General features: G+C 49.5%; 1 protein-coding gene across 1 annotated transcript in view; it reads right to left on the bottom strand.

Moving 5' to 3' along the window:
* Positions 1-2,113: 2,113 nt before the first annotated feature.
* LOC126536651 (uncharacterized) overlaps positions 2,114-18,671 on the bottom strand; it is a 37,193-nt gene continuing 20,635 nt past the window's right edge. Inside the window, exon 2 of the mRNA XM_055073664.2 lies at positions 2,114-5,537. Coding sequence (XP_054929639.1) covers positions 3,522-5,537 — 2,016 coding nt within the window. The 3' untranslated portion in view covers positions 2,114-3,521. The remainder of the gene's footprint in view (positions 5,538-18,671) is intronic.

Here is an 18,671-nt window from a genome sequence, read left to right as displayed (position 1 = left end):
CACGCAGCTTGTTGCTGTAGGCGAGTGCTAAAATTCTGTTTCTTTGTGCGTGTGTATTTGCGTGAGAGTGAGAAAAAGGGCGAAAGCACAATAAAACATTACTAACGCTGTCTCACCATCATTTGTGTTGCTTCAATATCGTTATATTCTTCTCCTGTCAGAATTTGTTTAGTTCTTACTTTTTAAGGATGCCTTGCTGAATTATTTTTGCTTACGAAGCGTATTACACAGCATCCTCTAAAAGACACGATTCTGTCCTCTGCTGTGCAATTCCTTTTCTTGGAAGAAACCTGATCGTGCTAGAAAACGCGAGTTCCATTTTCAGCATTCTACAACGTGCATTTCTCGGGATTTCACTTCACTTGAATCAAAGAACGGTAATTAGCCCCTTCATCAGATTTCACCGAAAGTGTTGGTGGGTAGAACTGCAGAACTTGTGCACTATTTAGTAGTGCGAAGGTAATTCTCGAAAGGCTTTCCCTCACATGCTGTTTCCGATAAAGGGAACGAAGGGAACTCAAACGACGTGCGCTAAAGTTTATGCGAAGCCAATATTGTAAAACTGCCAAAACTTGGGCATCACCTGTCTTCCAAGGTTCATTACCAAGGCGCACCTCTTCCTTCATCTGCCCACAAGAACTTGAGCGGTAATTTTTTTTTTGTATTTGTTCCACCACTAATGGAACCAGTAGCAATGCTGAACGTTCTCAGAAACGGCATTTACGTTTGGGAGCTTGGCCGCCTATTTTATAACGGTACAGCTAGAAAAGGCCCAGTCGAATTCAGTGTGGGGAGTCAAAGCCTGGCGGATTTAATTAACGTCAGCCGAATCTCACTTTAATCGAGTGTATGTCGGCGGTGACGTCAAACGACCGAAGAGTGAAAGGCTTCCGTTCATTAAACGCTTTCCACGAGCGCCAGTCGAGTCGACCTTGCCGGGCTTCTCACTGCGAGAGCGATTGGAAAGCGTTGTGGATGCGGTCTTTCGTCAAACGAGTTCTGGAGGCGCGCCGCAGTCAAAACTCGCGCACATATAGTTATTTCAATTCTCTGGGCGGGTCCACGCTGTGCTGAAGGCAATCCAACGGAGTGCATAGATGACGTCTGAATAGAGAATGCGTGTTCGTATGTGATGTCTTTACAGTGCAGTTTGCCTCGTCTCTGTGCTCCATGCGGTACGAACAGAGTATAGGGCTTCTGTTTTGGATCGCGGAACGGCCAACATTTGGGTGTTGTATGGAAAAAAAAAACGAAAACGCTGACTTTCAGACTGCGTGGGTATAGCTTGCATGTAGGGAGAGTTTTGGAAGAAAACGAGCAAGACGTGCATTGCACATTGCTGAATTTACACGTTTCGGCAATGATTTCAACACCGTGTTCATGTTGGCGAACAAAATGGCTTAACTATACTTAACGAGGCTATCCAAAGCAATAGGAGCTCACGGTAGGCTATATGCCAAACTGCAAAACATAGCTGCGCCTGAAAGAAATACCGAATACACAATATATACAACACAAAACATAGACAAGAATTAACGTAGAATAGTCGCGACACCATTTTTAATCATGTATGCTAAGCCAGAAAGACGTGTATGGATGTCCTGGGGTTCGCAAAAATATGTATCGTTAAATTGAAGATACAGCAACGATAGCATTTCCGACCACTAGAACGGAATACTTCCCATGTTGGCACTTGAAATCCGTTTGACTCCTGCTTATCGCAAAAGCATCCCCTGTCAAGTATTTAATTTCCTTTGTTTAGACAAAGAGCGCATTATATGACTGAAGCAGGAGGAATCTACAACGTTACAGCAATGCAGTGAAGAACATGGCACGGCAGACCGCTGCACGTGTGTGGTTCGGAGCATAAATAAAATGGCTTCAACGTCCGCCTTCTTCACACGTTACTAACAGCCCAGATGTCACTTGCTTTTATTACAGGAATCCGAAGAGCAGAAGCATCAATCATACCGTGAAAACGCCCTTTGTGCAAAAGTGCTTTGCGAGCGACTTCGCTCGATCCTTCGATGCACTCAGGACCAGCGCACGCATGGTTGAGCTCCTTGACTTGCTTCAGCTGGGTCATTCGCGCGTAATAACGACACACACACTCTTTGTTAGATGTGTGTTTTTTTTTTGTTTATTTTTTTTCGGCATAAATAAAAAATGGCGGCAAAAGTAAACGGTCATTCAAAAGTAGAGGTAATGCATGTATGCTGTAGGCGCCCAGCTACGTCTCTTCTTTTGCTCGCCCCACTGACACGGATGCAAACAGGAAATACAAGTTGCTTACATACACGTATATGTAAAGAAAAATCAACTACAGGTAGGAATTAGGTGGTGAACGGAGGCAGGAAACGATCAGTATGTCATAAATAGGGCACTATAAGCACTCGAAAAACAAATAATAAAAAGGTAAGAAGAACACACACACGACATGGTGACCTCATGCAGGGCGCTGATATCATGTAATTGGTAGGTGCCTCTCTCGCTCTCTCATTAGGGTATGATGAAGATGATTTTTTTCTTTCTCTTCTGCACGACGATATAAAAGAGGAGGGAGATGACTGAGAAGGTACGGGAAGACATCACTGAAAAAGCGTTAAGCAAGGGAAGGACAGCAAAGACACATAGCGTTAGGTCTGAAACAAGCTCCTTGGGAGCGTTCTCGGTATGTACATTTTTTTTTCTTCTTCTTCTTCATCGCTCATTTCACTACCGCCTCGTAAGGCCAAACTCTAAAGGCTGACCGGCTCGTCTACCCGTTCCCATGCGCTCCTTGTAAATTGCATTTCCACCCATTAGGTTGAGAGGCACATAGCGGCAAGTCTAGGCACCTGGAACGCTGCCTTGCTCTACATACGTTCAGTGCAATGTATGACTCGAGTACACCACCACAGTCCAGCTGCTGGAGTGTTGCGAAATTTTAGCGCTGGTGTTTGTCCCGCGATAAATGTATGTAGGACGGCAGTGTTTGATGCAGGGATACCGTACTAGGAGCCTTCTCATGCTTGCTTCCTTGGAATTATATGTCTGCGGTGGGACCCCTTCGTTCCAGATAAGTAGCACGAGAAATAGCTCCTGGTTTCCTTTATGCAACCCGTGAAGAATAAAAGCAGCAAGGAATATTATATACCTGCATATGACGACAGAGTAAATGCATGGAGTAAATAACATGAATGCGCTTCTCATTGAAGATTAGCCGGCGCTGCCGGCTAGTATAATCAAAGATTAAGAAATAGACGGTCGTCGTTATCTCGAAGAGGTTTACAAGGGACACAAGTGACATCATAATGTTGAAAGTAGTCTATGAGTAAGAAATCGCGTAACTGTCTTGCAAGTATTGTTCACTAGGCGTTTTCGTTTGCTTGTTTTGTGAGTACTCTGTTCGGGACCGTTGCTGCTGCTTTTGCTCAATACTTCGGCCCGGACGCGTTTGTGCGAGGCATGGTACTCTTCCGAAGCTCATTACTATCTTATCTGTGTGCCTCTCAACCTAACGGCGCCATTATAGACCTGGCCTAGACTGTACTCGATTTACTGGGTGTGCTGCTCGTGGTTCTCGTTGACGTGGTGTACGCGTCGCTGCTGCTTGCGCTGTCTCCGCTGACCCGAAGCGTCTGGCCCACGGTCCTCTGATCGTACGACGACTTGGACGACGTCTTAGTGCCGCTGCTTCCACTGTCACTGCCGCTGTCTGTGTAGCCTAAGGAAGCGTCGCTGTACTTGTTGTACGCTGAGGACGACGTCTTGGCCCTAAAGTACGGAGCTGCGGCACTCTTGTCACCGTAGCTCGTCGCGCCCGACGAAGAGCCGTAAGACGTCGAGTAGGAGCTGTCCGTGCTCGGAGACGAGGTCTTTGTAGACCCGTACTTGGCATTCCCAGCTGCGTACGCCTTCAGAGCCTGCGCTACGGCCGCAGCTGCTTGCGAGTTTTTGTAGGATGTGGATGTGCTGGCATAGTTCGTGGCTGGTCGTTTCGGCGAGTAAGACGACTGCGAAGAGGTGCTATAAGAGGACGAAGGATAGCGCTGTCCGTAGGAGCCGTAGTTCGATTGAGAGTTGTCGTACGCAACGGATGAGCTCGGGAGAGAGGACGACGAGCTGCTACCGTAGCCGCTTGAGTAGGCACTTCCCGTTGTGCTGTACTTGGAGGGTGATCCGCTAGAGTACGCCGACGAGTACCCGGACGACGGCTGGCTCGAAGTGTACGACCTGGTTGGCACTGTGTAGCGGCCCGACGAACTGCCGTAACTTGACGGACTGTAGGCGCCGCTAGAGGAAGTGTATGACGATGGCTGTGAACTACCGTAGCTTCCGGAAGAGGACGTAGGATAGTTGCCGCTCCCTACGAGGCTGTAGGCCGGCCCGTATTTGTTCGAGCCTGATCCGTGATTTGTGATGCTCGTTTCATAGCCACTCGTGAGTCCACCGATAAATGCCGACGGAGAAGAGCCGACGTATCCGCCGCCAGATGAAAGCGTATACGTCTGAGGGGAACCACTGTAGGCAGAGCTAGATTGAGGTGCGTAGAAAGTTAAAGTGGGATCAGACGAAGGCGACGACGAGTAGCGAGTTCCCGAGGAGCTGCTCTGGCCGTACCCTGCCGAGGCCGGCTGTGCTTGCTGGAAGGCAGTAGCGAACGTGCTGTACTGCTGGTCTGCCGACGACGACTGCTCCTTCTGCGCGCTAGATCCCTGCGACTGCGTGTAGATCTCGGCGGAAGGCGTGTAGCTCTGCGAGTCCGTTCCAGATCCATCTCCCTGCTGGCCTCTAGTCGCCCCGACCGGAATGGCCACGGGGCCGTCGCCGTAGTTGGTCAAGCTCACGGGCACTCCTAGCTGCGCCGTCATGATTCCGTTGTAGACGCTCGATCCTCCTGTCTTGTAGCTGTAAGCGTTGTTTGACGACGGCGAAATCTGCACGACCGAGTTCACGTGCTGCTGGAAGCTGTCCTGGTCGCCAACCGAGGAGCCGAACGACTCGCTGGTCTGCGGCTGAAAGAGCGATGACAGGCCCGGGAAGCTTCCGGGGGATCGGTCCGAGTCGATCTGGCTCTCGGCGAATTCGGTCGCTTGCGCCATGTGTGTCGGTCCGTGTTGTAACATGGCTTCGGGAGCGAAGGTGAACCGTGGCCCTCCGTGCATCGGGAGCGTCTGGAAGGTTGCGTGCGCCGCGGCTGCCTGGAGCGGCGGGAGCGGGATCTGGTGCGCGAATATGGGCTGCGGCTGGTGCTGCTGCTGTTGCTGCTGCGACGGCCTCCCGAAGGAGAAGAAGCTCGGCCTCGGTGAGCTGGCCGAGCCCCGGAGTCCCGACAGGAAGGACGGCGCCCGTAGCCTGAAGAAGCCCTTGCCGGGCGGACGACTTCCGCCGCTGCTACCGGAAGAAAAGAAAGGCTTCCGGAAGAAGGATGGCTTGGGACTGGACTCGGCCGGCGCGTAGGGCATCACCGAAGGTGTCATGTATGGCGGCGCCAGACCATGTTGCAGGTAGAAGTTCTGGGCGGTTGCCATGCCGCACAGGAGCGTACATATCACCTGCGAGACAGGACAAGGAAAAGAGTGTTACAACTTGTTCGCACGGAATTTCCAGGTCTAGTCTCTACACTCAAAAGGCTACGCGGTTTTCGCTGGCGAGATAAATACGATAGGCGACGGACTTGATGTACCTTCCGAAATGGTCACCATTCACATTGAAGCCGGATTGATTTGGCTTCAGGATGAGCCAAATCAATCCATACAGGGAGAACAGACGATAAAAAGCGTTTGTAATTGTCTGTCCTTACTGTTTGCGTTGCCTTTGTGCTCCTTGAAGCCACCGATTCATACCACTTACCACAATCGAAGGTTTTGCCCCAGTTGTTAAAATCCAGCTTCTTATAGCTGATTCCTCAATTTTCTTTCTCTCTCTCTTTTGGTGTCTGCATCTTATTCGTGCGGGACAGACTACAAACGAAATCTGGAAAGCAGGCATTGTATTCCCACTAACTAACATCGGGCGTCAGTCATCTTCCTTTAAGAAAGAAAGAAAGAAAGAAAGAAAGAAAGAAAGAAAGAAAGAAAGGAAACTACGCAAACATTTCTTACATTATTTGACCGAATAATCACTTATACTAATTTAAATTGAAAACATAAATATCGGGCAATAAAATTGCACAATTCCCTTTTCACTCTAGAAGGGCTCACGTCGTCAACACCATGTGTTAATACCTGAAATCAGCACTGGGACGAAAATAGTGCCAACAACCCGAATAACTTATTTTTGTGTTTGCGGATTTCCATTCCTCCTGTTGGTTCTATAAAACAGGCGTAAACTGCCTTCGATATTATTGTGCAACCATGAGGAGGTTATTTGATCTTGAGAAGTGATCATAAGATAAGTGTGGGCATAATTTTAAGAGCATTATTTGGTTCGCGTAATTTAAACGTTCTTTTTTCAAATAAGTAATATATACGGAATTGAAGCATCAATAAACAATAAGGAAGTTAATCGACCTGCCAACCGTCACTAAAAACCACAAACCGTATTTGTCGCTCACGCAAGTGCTAACGTGATATATTACGATCGTGGAGCTTGCCTGCAGCTTTCCTTTACTCGTTGGTAGTAAGAATAAAACGTTAAATGGAATGTGTTACTCATTCGAAAACAGCGCATTCTTTCCTTACATACGATTAGTCAACGTTTTACGAGCCATACTTTGGAGCTCTTGCCGAGTCAGCTGGCTGGCGTAGCAATAAAGAAACAGCGCTTATGTTTGTAAAAGCGACTTTCCTCGACTATTATCTCTCGCAATCAAACTTGTGGCAGAAGATGGGAAGATTTCCAGCGCCTTCATGTGAATTGAGAAGCGTCTTGCGGGCTCAGAAATAAAAGGAAGCCACGTTTAAGTACGTTTTACAACCGCATTTATAACCCTCATGCGGCGCTTTAGCCACTTCTGGCGTGTAGAGCATGCAGATTGGCTGCATCTTGATACACTTTGTTGTTTTCCTCGAAATATCGCTTTTGCGTTGCTACGAACTGTACCGCACTAGAAGCAATCACGTGCTCTTGCGTGATGCCGGTTCCCGCAACCAAAAACAAGGACACGACGGCTTGCTTCGAACGGCGATAAAATAAAGATCCCGTGCAGGCCTTATGGCGCAATGAACTGCACTACGCAAAAAAGATGAGGCACTTACACACACACACACACACACACACACACACATACACACAAAAAGCGCCACGTATGACTATGGTGATTGCGTTATCTGTCGGCAAGTACGCTATACACCCACTCGTCCACAATCTCCACAATTAACGAATCCACATGCCGGCGCGTGATTCAGCAAAGCGCAACACGAACCCTGGTGAAGAACGAGGGGCTCGTTATCGGGACGCGTTGCACCGACGACCACGCATGCGCACCTCGTCGCATATGCATGTCCATAGCGCTCGCGCGCTGCCCATCAAGGAATGAGACGTGCTATACATTAGGAGGCACCGCCATGTACTTGGGCCGAACTTCTATCAGGAGTCCGTAATTAATCTCGGCCGTCTTTAGGAGAAAGCACGGCGCACCACCGAGCGTTTTGACATTAACCTCATTGAGTACCGGAGCCCCCCCACCCCCCACCCCCCCTTTTATTTTTATGGTCTTTCCGTGCACACGTATGTCGGCGCTCGCTTGTTTGTTAAGCGGCAGCCCCAATCTTCACGGCGGAATGAATGAAGCGAAATTAATCGCATGCGCTACATTTACGACTTCCTCGCCGTGCGCGCGTATATAGGCTCTGCTGATCGCCCTTGTATACTGGCCCGGAGACGAGCGCAAGGTTGCTCATTATCAGTGAAAGCGATGCCGAAAGAATGTGGTAACACGTGTGGGTGGATCATAAAACTCAAGGCTGCGGGAGTCACGTCTACGTAGACACTGGGCGGTGATATAGGGTGACGGCGCGTTGCTGTCTCTACAAGAGACGCTGGAAACGTTTGGGACATCCGAGCGTGATTCTTGAAAATTTTGTTTGCGTTTATTTTGGCGGGAACTATATAGTAGAACGGGGACAAAACAAAGAACAACTTTCCTTTCACAAATTCCAGCGTAATTTCCCGTATTTGGGCTTTTGCTATGCAGAAAAGGCTCCAAAATGCTGACCGCCTTACCCTTTACTCGCCTTTAGAATGCAGTACAATATTTTCGTATTGACAAGTAGAACTGTAGCCTCTAAACACTTGAGAACACGGGGAGTAAGTGCGCAAATTGTAAGGTGGCGCTGCCGCCTATCTTGCATATTTGCACCCTTTCTTGCTTGCCAAGCCGAGGTGATTGTGTGACTGATCTATATTTGATATCTCAGAATTATAGGGATTGTTTGTATCTTTAACGTAATCATCTATCAAATTAAAGTTGTTGAATAAACAAAATAATTATGCGAGCTGCAATAAAATCTTGTAGCCGTAAAGAAGTTCACTGCTTTATGCGTGGCAGGCATCTTGAATAATGAATAGGGTTGCGAAAACAGGAATATAAGACTTTCTGTACAATCTCATATAGGCACCGAAGAAAACAGTCTTCTAGAACACCACAGATAGTCACTTTAGACATGAAAAGGAACAAAAAGCTTCAAACAAACATCTTCAAAATGTTTATTTCATTGCGCAGATGAATTATTCAATGGTCCAGCTAGGGTTTTTTTTTTTTTTTTCGTCGGACATCAGGTCGCTTGATTGCGCTTCTCAATGGCCGTCGTTTTATTGGGGACCACTTTTTAGAAGGTGTGGTACATTTTCCCATGACTGACAACATTCGCAAAAAGGGAAGAGTAAACAGTGAAGAAGGCTGCTCGACGGACGTTCCGATCCGCTTATTGTGAACTTCTCTGGAATCAGGCTGAAAGAATATACCGGGTGATCAATCGAGCGCCGATGCCGCGTCGGGTTTCGCTCGCCCGTCGACGTATGCGCTGAGCCCGCTTTCTGGCCGTGCGCAGCACAAAAGCACAGGTCGGCCTCTTCAGGTGGCGACGCTGTCTTCACGCCCCTTCAGCGGCGCCAATGCGCGCGATGAATACCGATGCGAGCAGCGTTTTTTCAAAAGTGGAGCACCGCTATTCGCGGATATGCCTGCCTGTCTGCCTGCCCGGTTGCTCACGGTACATATCGCGTAGGTCACAGTCGTGAGAGAAAAGTTGAAAAGGGGGCGAAGGCCGTCACTTGGGGGTCGAAATTCAGGGGGAGGTGATCCGTCAGGAAAGGAGCTTTTCGCCCGTGAAAGCTACAGAGGTCACACACGACGCTGGCAAGCATTCTTGGTCAAAACCACCGCAGAATACGAGTCGCGGTGGCGCGGCGTCACCGATGGCAGGGAATCGTTATCGCGTGCGCGTCAGAACGCGACACCGCCTCGCCTGCTGCTTCACCGTCATGCAAGCGCTACGTGCGCCGCTCCCGAGGAAGCAGCAAAAGAAAGGACAGGCGCGTACGACGGCGCGGGCAGCGCAACGACAACGTAACGCGCAGCGCCTTCACTGGCGGGTGGTATTGCGCCCGAACACGCTGGGGCTGCGCCGGCGGCGTCATCGCCGACCTGCGCGCGCGGATCGCGCCGCCACACAGCCGCGCAAACGCTGCGGGCGCAGCGGAACGGCAGCGGCGCGCGACACGCAGTCTGGCAGTAGGGCAACGATCCCAGACCTGAATTACGGATCCTCCGCTGGCGCCCCGGAGGCAACGGGGCACCAGCAGCGGAGGGATTACGTATCTGGGGCCCCGCGTGGCAGGCGCGCCAACGAGCCGACGCTGCTCCAGGGAAGGGAAGCCGCCGCCGCCGATCGCGCCTCTTTTTTTTTCAAGATCAAGGCCCCTCGGGCGAGGCAAGTCGCCGGCGCCGCGGACCTGCGCGCGCCGCGCGGCCGCGCGAGCTCTATCCCTGTGTTTACCCCATATCCGAAGGCATCCCACGTCGCTGACCCACATTCCGTGGCCGCTGCTTGCGAAGGCGGCGCGGCGCGGCCGAACCCCGCGGCAGCCGTCCTCGCCGTCTCCTCGGCGACCTGTGGCGCTATGGGCCCGCGAGAGCGCCGCGTGTTGCTTTCGCGTTACTCGGCTTCGAACCTTTACGGGGCGCCTCGCGAAGTCGCTGAAAATGAAGGAAGCGCCAGCGTGCCCGAAGAGCAACGGCTCCTCGTCCTCTTCGTCACTTGCGTGCTCACTTTTTCTCTCTCTCTCTTCTGCAGCCTTCTTAGTGTATTCCTTCTGCCTTTCGAATCCGAAACAAGGAACCCACATTCCAAGAGGTTACAGAGAGAGCGATCCGTTCTCGTCCCTGTCATCGCTCCTGAACTCCGAGCACGTCTGGAGAACAGTTGAGCGCAGGTTTACGAAGAACTCGCTTGAGCCTCCCCTAATCCGGTGAGCCTCCTTCAACGCAACGAGCACAGTCAAGGCTTCCTTCTCTATACTTGGGCTTTTGGCTCGTGCATCGGCATTCGGAGCACGCTCGCGGCACTTCGAATTCACATAGCTGCAGTAAAAAGGGCACACCTTCGGGTTCGTTGTTCGGCACCTCCTGAGAGCGTTTCGGGAGGAAAGAAAATAATACCGACGAGGCCTGCTCGCAATTCGCCCGAATATGCGTACTTTCACACTGGCGAGTCTTGGTGAAGTGAAAAACGCGGCGAGTTTACAGCTTGCAAGAAAAGCAGCCACAGATAGAACCCAACGTGAGAGGCGGGAAGGCTTGGCAGGTTGTACTTAAATCAGCGGCGCAAGAAGACCTACGCACACAAGAGCGTAAAACAGCTCCTGGGGGCGCCTGTTCTACGTTCATCTATTCGTTGTCCTTCGCTACGCCAAGATGTCGAACCAGCTAGCACAGCCACTTGTGTTGGCCTTAGCAGAGAACGCTCGGAAGCGGCTGCTAAGAACCATAAATGCAATGGAAATTACAAGAATGATCAGGCTGCCGGGCTGCAGGAACGCAAAACTTCCTCTATGTGTAACTGATGCGCACGCTTGTATTCAAATGCAGGACAAGTATTTGCAGTCTTTATCCATTAGTTTTATGCTCATCGCTTATTATATCGACGGCATCTTCATGTGCTAAGAACGTACCGGAGCTGCGAGAGGAGCGGCCGCTAACTGGGGGCAGTAGATTGCATTTCGCCAGCTAGTGTTGTTTCGAGTGGACGAAAATCTGAGCACGCCGGTGTTTTTGGATTCAGCCCTTCGTCGAAAATCCGCGGCTTGAATTTCGGCATGCGAAGTAAATGTTTTCTCATCAATAAAGGGTCAAATGAACTAAGTATTCTGATGCGCTAGCAATACCAATATACGTTGTTCAAATACCTTTTTTTTACCAGTAGCGCCCTGTGGTTATATTGCGCTTGCCGCGAACATTTGCCGCGAGTATTTTTTTTTTTCGCCTAAAAGATAGTAAAGCCCTACTTACTTGAAGTTGATCACAAGATTTGTCTTTATAGTGTCGCTAATCGTCACGGTGTAACGATGAACTGACCACTGGGTGTCTCACATAGATCTGAGCATTGCGTCATACATACACATAAATAACGAGGAAATCTTCAAGTTAATGTGATAGAACACAACAAAGAGCGCTTTCCAATGGACGGAAACATTATCATAAACGACCGCGTCTTTCATTGCTCATTGTAGGAGGAAACCACGCATCTGCCGGTATCCCAATACATTTGTTCAGCGGTAGCGCTGGAATACGCGAATCTGTACATTCTCTGATTGCCGGCAGTGGCCTTTGATTACAACAGCCGCGAGATACATGACGAGGTAACGCCGCGTTTCGAAAACTCGCGATATGCGAATATTCCGGTAGGCGGGAACCTCCACGTGGCTGGAACAGAGCCAGTATAGAAGATGACGAGGCTCGGATATTCAAAGATGGCCCAAGACATGCAGAGTGTGCACAGGCTCGCCACATACGCTTCTTCCTGCCTTTCGCGTGCAGGTAGTGCCGCACGATATATAACGACTCCCTCCCCCTCCCCCTCTCCTTTTTTTTTTTATTGCCGCATTGTGGCCCAAAGAACAAGCGTGAATGTGTAGGAAATAATAAAAAAGGAATACATTACGCGATTGCTTATCAGACTAAAAAGCGACTAAAAACTAAGGCTAGACACGTAAGTGTGGTCTAGCTTTAGCGATAGAGCGCTGGGTTACGTTTTTCACAGCGACAAACACGTTAGTCTTATTCCGCGATCGGACGCGTAAAAAAGGAAGGTCTGGTGGCGATGCAGCATTAAAATTCCTGCAGCACCTGTCCACTGCGTCACTAATTTTGCCTGTGTCTTGGTGAGGCTCGTTAATAATAGATTATGGCAAAAAAATGGTTATGGTAGATTGATAAAAAAAAGGAATATTCAATCTCTCATAAAAACATTTTCTCACTTTTGCCTGCATAAAAACCTCTCACACGAGAAAATTACCGGGAATTTAAATCCTGTCGTGTTCATCTGTGTTGTCAAATCTGCGCCTTCATGCACTGCCAAAAAAAAATTGGACCTGTTTTTCTTTCGCTTATAAGGAGCCGCTATTGCGCTGATGAAATGCAGACGGATGTTCTGAAAGCGTTAAATCTGCGAGCGTTAAGTAATTTAATGTTCGTCTTTATCGTGCCTTTCAATCCATACGTCGCAGAACTTTTTAACGTATGATAAGGTTGTTATATAAACAGCGCCGCAGATTTTAGCCACTTTGCCACAAAACACACGGAGTGATACGAAGTCTGTGATTGCACTAGTCTCGCAGCTCCCGCAGCGTTGCACGCCGATTAGGAGATCACCAGATTGTCTTCAGCATATCGAAGGCTAGCTTTGCCGCAATACTAGGTGCGTTTCAGCGCCGTGGCGAAGCCTTCTTACGACGCGTCTCCCACTGCGAAATGGCTCAATATGGCGCCAGACATTGTCGGCACGTTGAAAGGGACTTCTATCCTTTCTGAAAGCGACTGGCTTGCGCGAGCGCGCCTTTCACTGCGTAGTGCTGTCCATGCACATGCGCACTATCACCGACTTCCTCTCACTCTCCCTTCTTTATACTTCCCTTTTCCCTTCCCCCAGCGAAGGGACGCCAACCAGACACATTCCTGTTTAACATCCCTCTCTCTCTCTCTCTCTCTCTCTCTCTCTCTCTCTCTCTCTCTCTCTCTCTCTCTCTCTCTCTCTCTCTCTCTCCTCTCTCTCGCTCCCCTCTCTCTCCCTCTCTCTCTCTCTCTCTATCTATCTATCTATCTATCTATCTATATCACTCTCTTTCTTTCTGTCTCTCTCTGGAAAGCTTTCGCCAATATAATTCCATAAACGTCTTCCCAAGTGGAGTGAAAAAAAATTAAAATTAAATTATGGGGTTTTACGTGCCAAAACCACTTTCTGATTATGAGGCACGCTTTAGTGGGGGACTCCGGAAATTTGGACCACCTGGGGTTCTTTAACGTGCGCCTAAATCTAAGGGCACGGGCGTTTCCGCATTTCGCCCCCATCGAAATGCGGCCGCCGGGGCCGGGATTCGATCCCGCGACCTCGTGCTTAGCAGCCCCAAGTGGAGCGAGCATGCTGCAGTCGGTGAGTTCAGTTTTCGAGTCTAATTAAGCAGGGTTGGCTGGCGGAGATGCATTAGTGTCGTCGCGAAGACGCGATGTCATTTTCGGTTGATTACAACGCCCCTCTACTGTCCCTTCTTTTTTTTTTCTAGTGTATCAACGATGGCCCTTTGTATGGTTACGGGAAACTTACCTCGACAGACACTATAATTATCTGTAGCAGCATATTGAGCGTATGGTTAGTGGAACATCACAGCATCCATTAATGGGTTCTCTCTCTCTCTCTCTCTCTCTCACTCTCTCTCCATGGTGCTTCTTCACACTTTATAGCAAATATACAACACATTACCAGCGCGTAATGATTGACAACACCCTGAAGCTGGCGGAGCACACATGACGATCGATCGAGCAATCATTCCCACAATCAATCAACCAATCAATCACTTTCGCGAGTACCGCGCATCTCGGGAGCGAAGGTACGCGGGTCGACTCTCGCGGTTGTCGCCGCGGAGGAAGGCGTCGCACAGCTTGAGCACTCGTTCATCGTCGGGAGGGCGACGCCACGGCAGAGAAACGGCTGCGCCTGTTTCTGCTGCTGCTGCTGCCCTCGAAAAAATGGAACGACGCTGGGGCGACCAGTTGGCGCTTCTGGCCACGGCACGAGATTCCCGCCGTTCCAGTTTCTCGATCTCGCCTCGGGAGCTGCAGCTTACGCCGGCGGCGTCTTACATCGCCCGCGACCCCCCTCCGTTCGCCTTCTCCGCGCACCTCGGTACGAGGAAAGGAACCCTCGAGCGCACGCGCAATAGGAAAACGTGCAGGCCATGCGTGGAGACGCTGGCCTGCCGCTCATCTTCGGCGTTCTCGCTGAGCGGAGGCGACGAGCAGCGAGCTAACAAACAAATAAACAAGCAGACAAACAAAAGAATAAACAAACAATGCCTCGTGTAAGGGAGCAGCGATGCTTCATGCGACAAGCGGTCGCGCTTCGAGCATGAAGGAGCAACACGGTCTAAGGATGCGCGATGCGCAGCAGATGCTTTCGAAGAAAAGCGCCAAGCTAGCTTTCCCGCAATGCACAATAGCCTTAAGTGTGCCGTTCGACACATCGCTGACAAGAAGCATTAGTGCTCAGCTGGAGCATCGTATTCGGTCTCGGCGCCTATCTTCGCCAAAAGCGAAGATAGGGCCTTTGACGAAGATGCGTCTTCCTATCGAAACGTCGGCCAGCCATTCTGAGGCACTTTATCTCTGTTTATAACCATTCACGTTAAGCGCATGAAAGCAAGGACGACACGCGAGCTACACAGTAATTGAGGGTTTAACAATGTTCTGCCTTCCGTGTACTGCGGAAAAGCCAAAGTGGCACTCTTTGGCGAGTCTATATTTACAGCCAGGCAAATCGCAATTAGCCACTGAATCTCAGCGGCGGCAGCGTTTTTATGACAAGCACCAGGACGTGCAATTGAGTCCTCATAGCGACTGCAGCTTTCCGATGTGACCGGAACGCAGAAATGCTCCTCCCCCGCCCCCTTTTTTTTGTATATAACACTTTTCCCAAATTGGAAGTGCACTTTCCTGCAATGCTTATTTGCCCCAACTAATGGCCGCTCCGGTCATGTTTGACATGAAGACGAAGTGCTCGCAGCACATGCTGTGGCTTGTCTCTTGTGCATAGTTTCATCACGCCATGCCTATATTTTTCATGACATAAGAGAAGCAAACTGTGCTCGTTTTGTGTGAACTGCAAAAATGACTCACTGTAGCCATTAGTTTGACAAAGTGCATCACGGCAAAGCTAGATTTAAGATTATGAAAACGATCTAGTCAGTAGGGAAAGTTTACGTGGCACTGATTCCACAAGAAACCTCGATTTCTTTTCTATGTGGAGATACAGCCTCTAGATTAACTTGCCTGCTCTGGTAAAAACAGGGGTCTGAGCTAATTAGTTTACAACTCTGAGCAGTGCTTGCGGCGATTCATTTGTGTAGCGTTCATTTATGTCATGTGTGACGTCATCAATGCGAGCCATTGTTAGCTATAAAGATATTCACGTGAAATCAATGTCACTTGTTGTGACATACGTTTCCGCTCATGCAATGACCCTTTATTTGGGCTAACTGCATAAGCAAAGAAACAAACAGACAAGTAATGCAATACTCCGTCAGTTTCGCATCCTGCTGCGGACAGCAACTCTAATTATAATGCTCGCGAAAACCAAGTTTCATCACCAAATCTTGCGAAAATTCTACTTGGCAGATCCTACACTCTGCAAATTCCTGACACTGAGAGTATGTTTGTTGAAGAGGTCTAGGTGGTCAAGATTAATCAGTAGCCCTTCACCACGGCATCCGCCGAATGTCATGAGGTTGTTTTAAGGTTTTTCCCTAACTCGGATTTTCCCTAACTCTAAGCGCATCGACATGACAACTAATTAACTCGAACAATCCCGTATTGTGTTTGGTTTAGTTGGTAGAGTGACATAGCGGGATAAGAAGAAAGCGATTATGCCAGGTTTTATATCTGAAATGGGATGAACATTTCTTCAAATGCTATGCTTTTATTTCTGAGGAACCCTTTTGGGGGTGTTGCGGCTTGAGGTGCCGTTTGGGCCAAGAATCCACCAAGGCCATCGACAAGTACGTCCGCTGGTAGGAATGAGGGGGAAAAGGTTTATTTTACATTTTTACACTCACTCCAGATACGGAAGCCCACTCCATGTAGAAGCATATTAAACGTCTGAGTTTACATCAGTACACGTAAGTACTCCGCTCACTGCACCAAGGTCACCGCTTTAAATACCGTCATATTCCCTAAGCAACTAGACTAGGAAATCTGATGACTGTATCACGGCCAATCACAATCGTCGAATCGGTAGCAGTATCCCGCCCATGATATCGCACCATTCCGCCGAACTCACCTCCAGTGTTTCTAAATATGCCCCGCATATCTAAATAAGCCCCGCATAGCAATCCGAGGTTGAAGCCGTTCCCACGGTAGCATTCGACGTTGGCCCTTTTCATCATTAGTTCAGGTTGACAGGTGCAAGGGAAGGGGTCTTTTGTGGACCTGTCAGCAATCGGTATCAACGCTGCGTTGACTTTTCGGTAGGCGCTGATGAATGGGTGGGGTTGCCTCGTGGTAAATGTCCAAATAATGCCCTTTGGCCGTGTTGAGACGTAACAGGGGGTTTTCTTTGTATTTTCGGGCTAATTCAATGTCGGTGGCAACTTTCTTTTCTGCAGTGGAAGCACTGCCCATTCGGGAACAAAATGTGGACACTAGGGACATCTCTCGCAGCGATAAACGTGGTTTTGCTACGCTCTAAATGTAGCAATTCGTGCGTACGAATACTTCAGCTGATGCCGCCCTGCCTTTCACAAGACTGAATAATTTTCGCTGCGGAACTTTCCGGTCGCAGTGCACTTAAATGGGCCGAAAATTGCGGTGCCTGCATACTGCCCTCTCACTCTCTCCATTTTAATGTGTGTCTTGCAAAAAGGCGTTCTAGTAATTGTAGGTCACTGCCGCACTAATCGACGATTTGTAAGTATTGAACTTCTGTTAAATTCTTGGGCCTTCACAAGGAATTGAAGGAAATGGATAAACACCCACCGTCATTGCGTCATTCATTGAAATTTAAGCCTCAAGAAATATGCATATCTCAATATGCAAAAGATTTGGCAGGGGCCTATTTGTTATTCTTCGGTAATCAAAAGCTACGCGTACGCTAGAGTTGAACGTGAGCCGTCTGACTGATGCTGTGAAGAAACCTAATGCACTAGCTGCTCATGCAAATTAGGGCACACAGCAGTGGAGCCCGTAACAAGACTGGCTGCTTTCACGTTGAAAACGTGTAGAATAGCGCGATCAAGTTCATAGCTACGTCGTTGCTATATTGAGAAAGTGATAAAAGCACGCCCGCCCCTCACAAAGTTCAATGCACTCGGTGGCTCCACTCCGAGAACTGACGGCTGTAGTGTAGTGACGAAGTTTCTACGACCCTTCGCGTATACTAACGCGCCTGCAGACGAAGCGGGGGCAAGTTCGCGGCGAAGTAAAACGAGTCGGGTGCTTTAGAACGAGGAAGAGTGCGCTTTTGAAGCGCCTGCATAGGGGGGACACCTCAAGCCGCGGAGCGCGTCGCAACCATTCGTCGCCCGACCCCACTCAGAACCCTTGCGGTGTCTTTTTCTTTAGTACAGAGTGGTTGGGGAGGGAGGGGGGGGGGGGGGGGCATTACTAGCTCAGCCCGCGCAAACAAGCGGTGATCCTCCTCTGATGCGACGGTGCGATGGCGTGTACCTTCTTCTTCTTCCAGGTTCGGTGTGGCGATGCCCTCTCGTCGACCGCCACTACTCATCTCGGCCAGTATCTCTTTAAGAAGGTCACAAGGGTGGCTCGGCGGATTCCGCATGGAACTGGGCTGCACTCAAGCAAACCATAAGTAGCGACACACGCACGCACACTCACGTGGTGCGTAATCGTCGAGCCAACTCCGTTATCCGTGCATCTGGCCCTGTAGGGAAAGGGTTATACGTGAAGCTGTCGGTGTTGGTTGTGGTTTTACGTGTAGTCGGCGCCCCCTTTCTCTCCCTCCCTATAAAGGCCACTTTTGGAAGGTCGCTGCCCTTGAGTCCTCCACGCGGCGACACTGTGTCGTACGGGACGGCGTCTACATCGTCGTCGTCGTCGTAGCCGGTCGTGGGAAACACGGAAACAAAGATGCATTGTCTTCCCGTGTGCGACAAAATGCGGGCCGACCTTAGAGACGACAGGTCGAGGACTCGCGCTGACGGTGGCCCAGCCAACGTATATATACTTTCTTCCTCTTCCTCGGCCTAATGCTTGAGAGCGCATGTCCGAGATCCGCCATACTGCAGTACGCGTCGGTTACAGAGAAAATAGGAAACCATAATAGCACACTGCGGAATAAACTTGGCACACTTTAGTACATTTCGAGGTCGTTCACAAATGTAAGTCAGTAATCAACAAAATAGAAGAAGACGGAGAAACGTTGGTTGTTGTATCTAGTATACTGTTATGTCTTCGATATTCTGTGGTATCAACGAGTTGATTTCATCTTTCAGGACTTGTTTGTAAACCCTTATTCACCTTA

Source organism: Dermacentor andersoni, chromosome 4, assembly GCF_023375885.2.
Source record: "Dermacentor andersoni chromosome 4, qqDerAnde1_hic_scaffold, whole genome shotgun sequence".
Classification (NCBI taxonomy): Eukaryota; Metazoa; Arthropoda; class Arachnida; order Ixodida; family Ixodidae; genus Dermacentor; species Dermacentor andersoni.
Note: the sequence above shows the minus strand (reverse complement) of the source record. Positions and strands in the feature narration are given on the sequence as shown.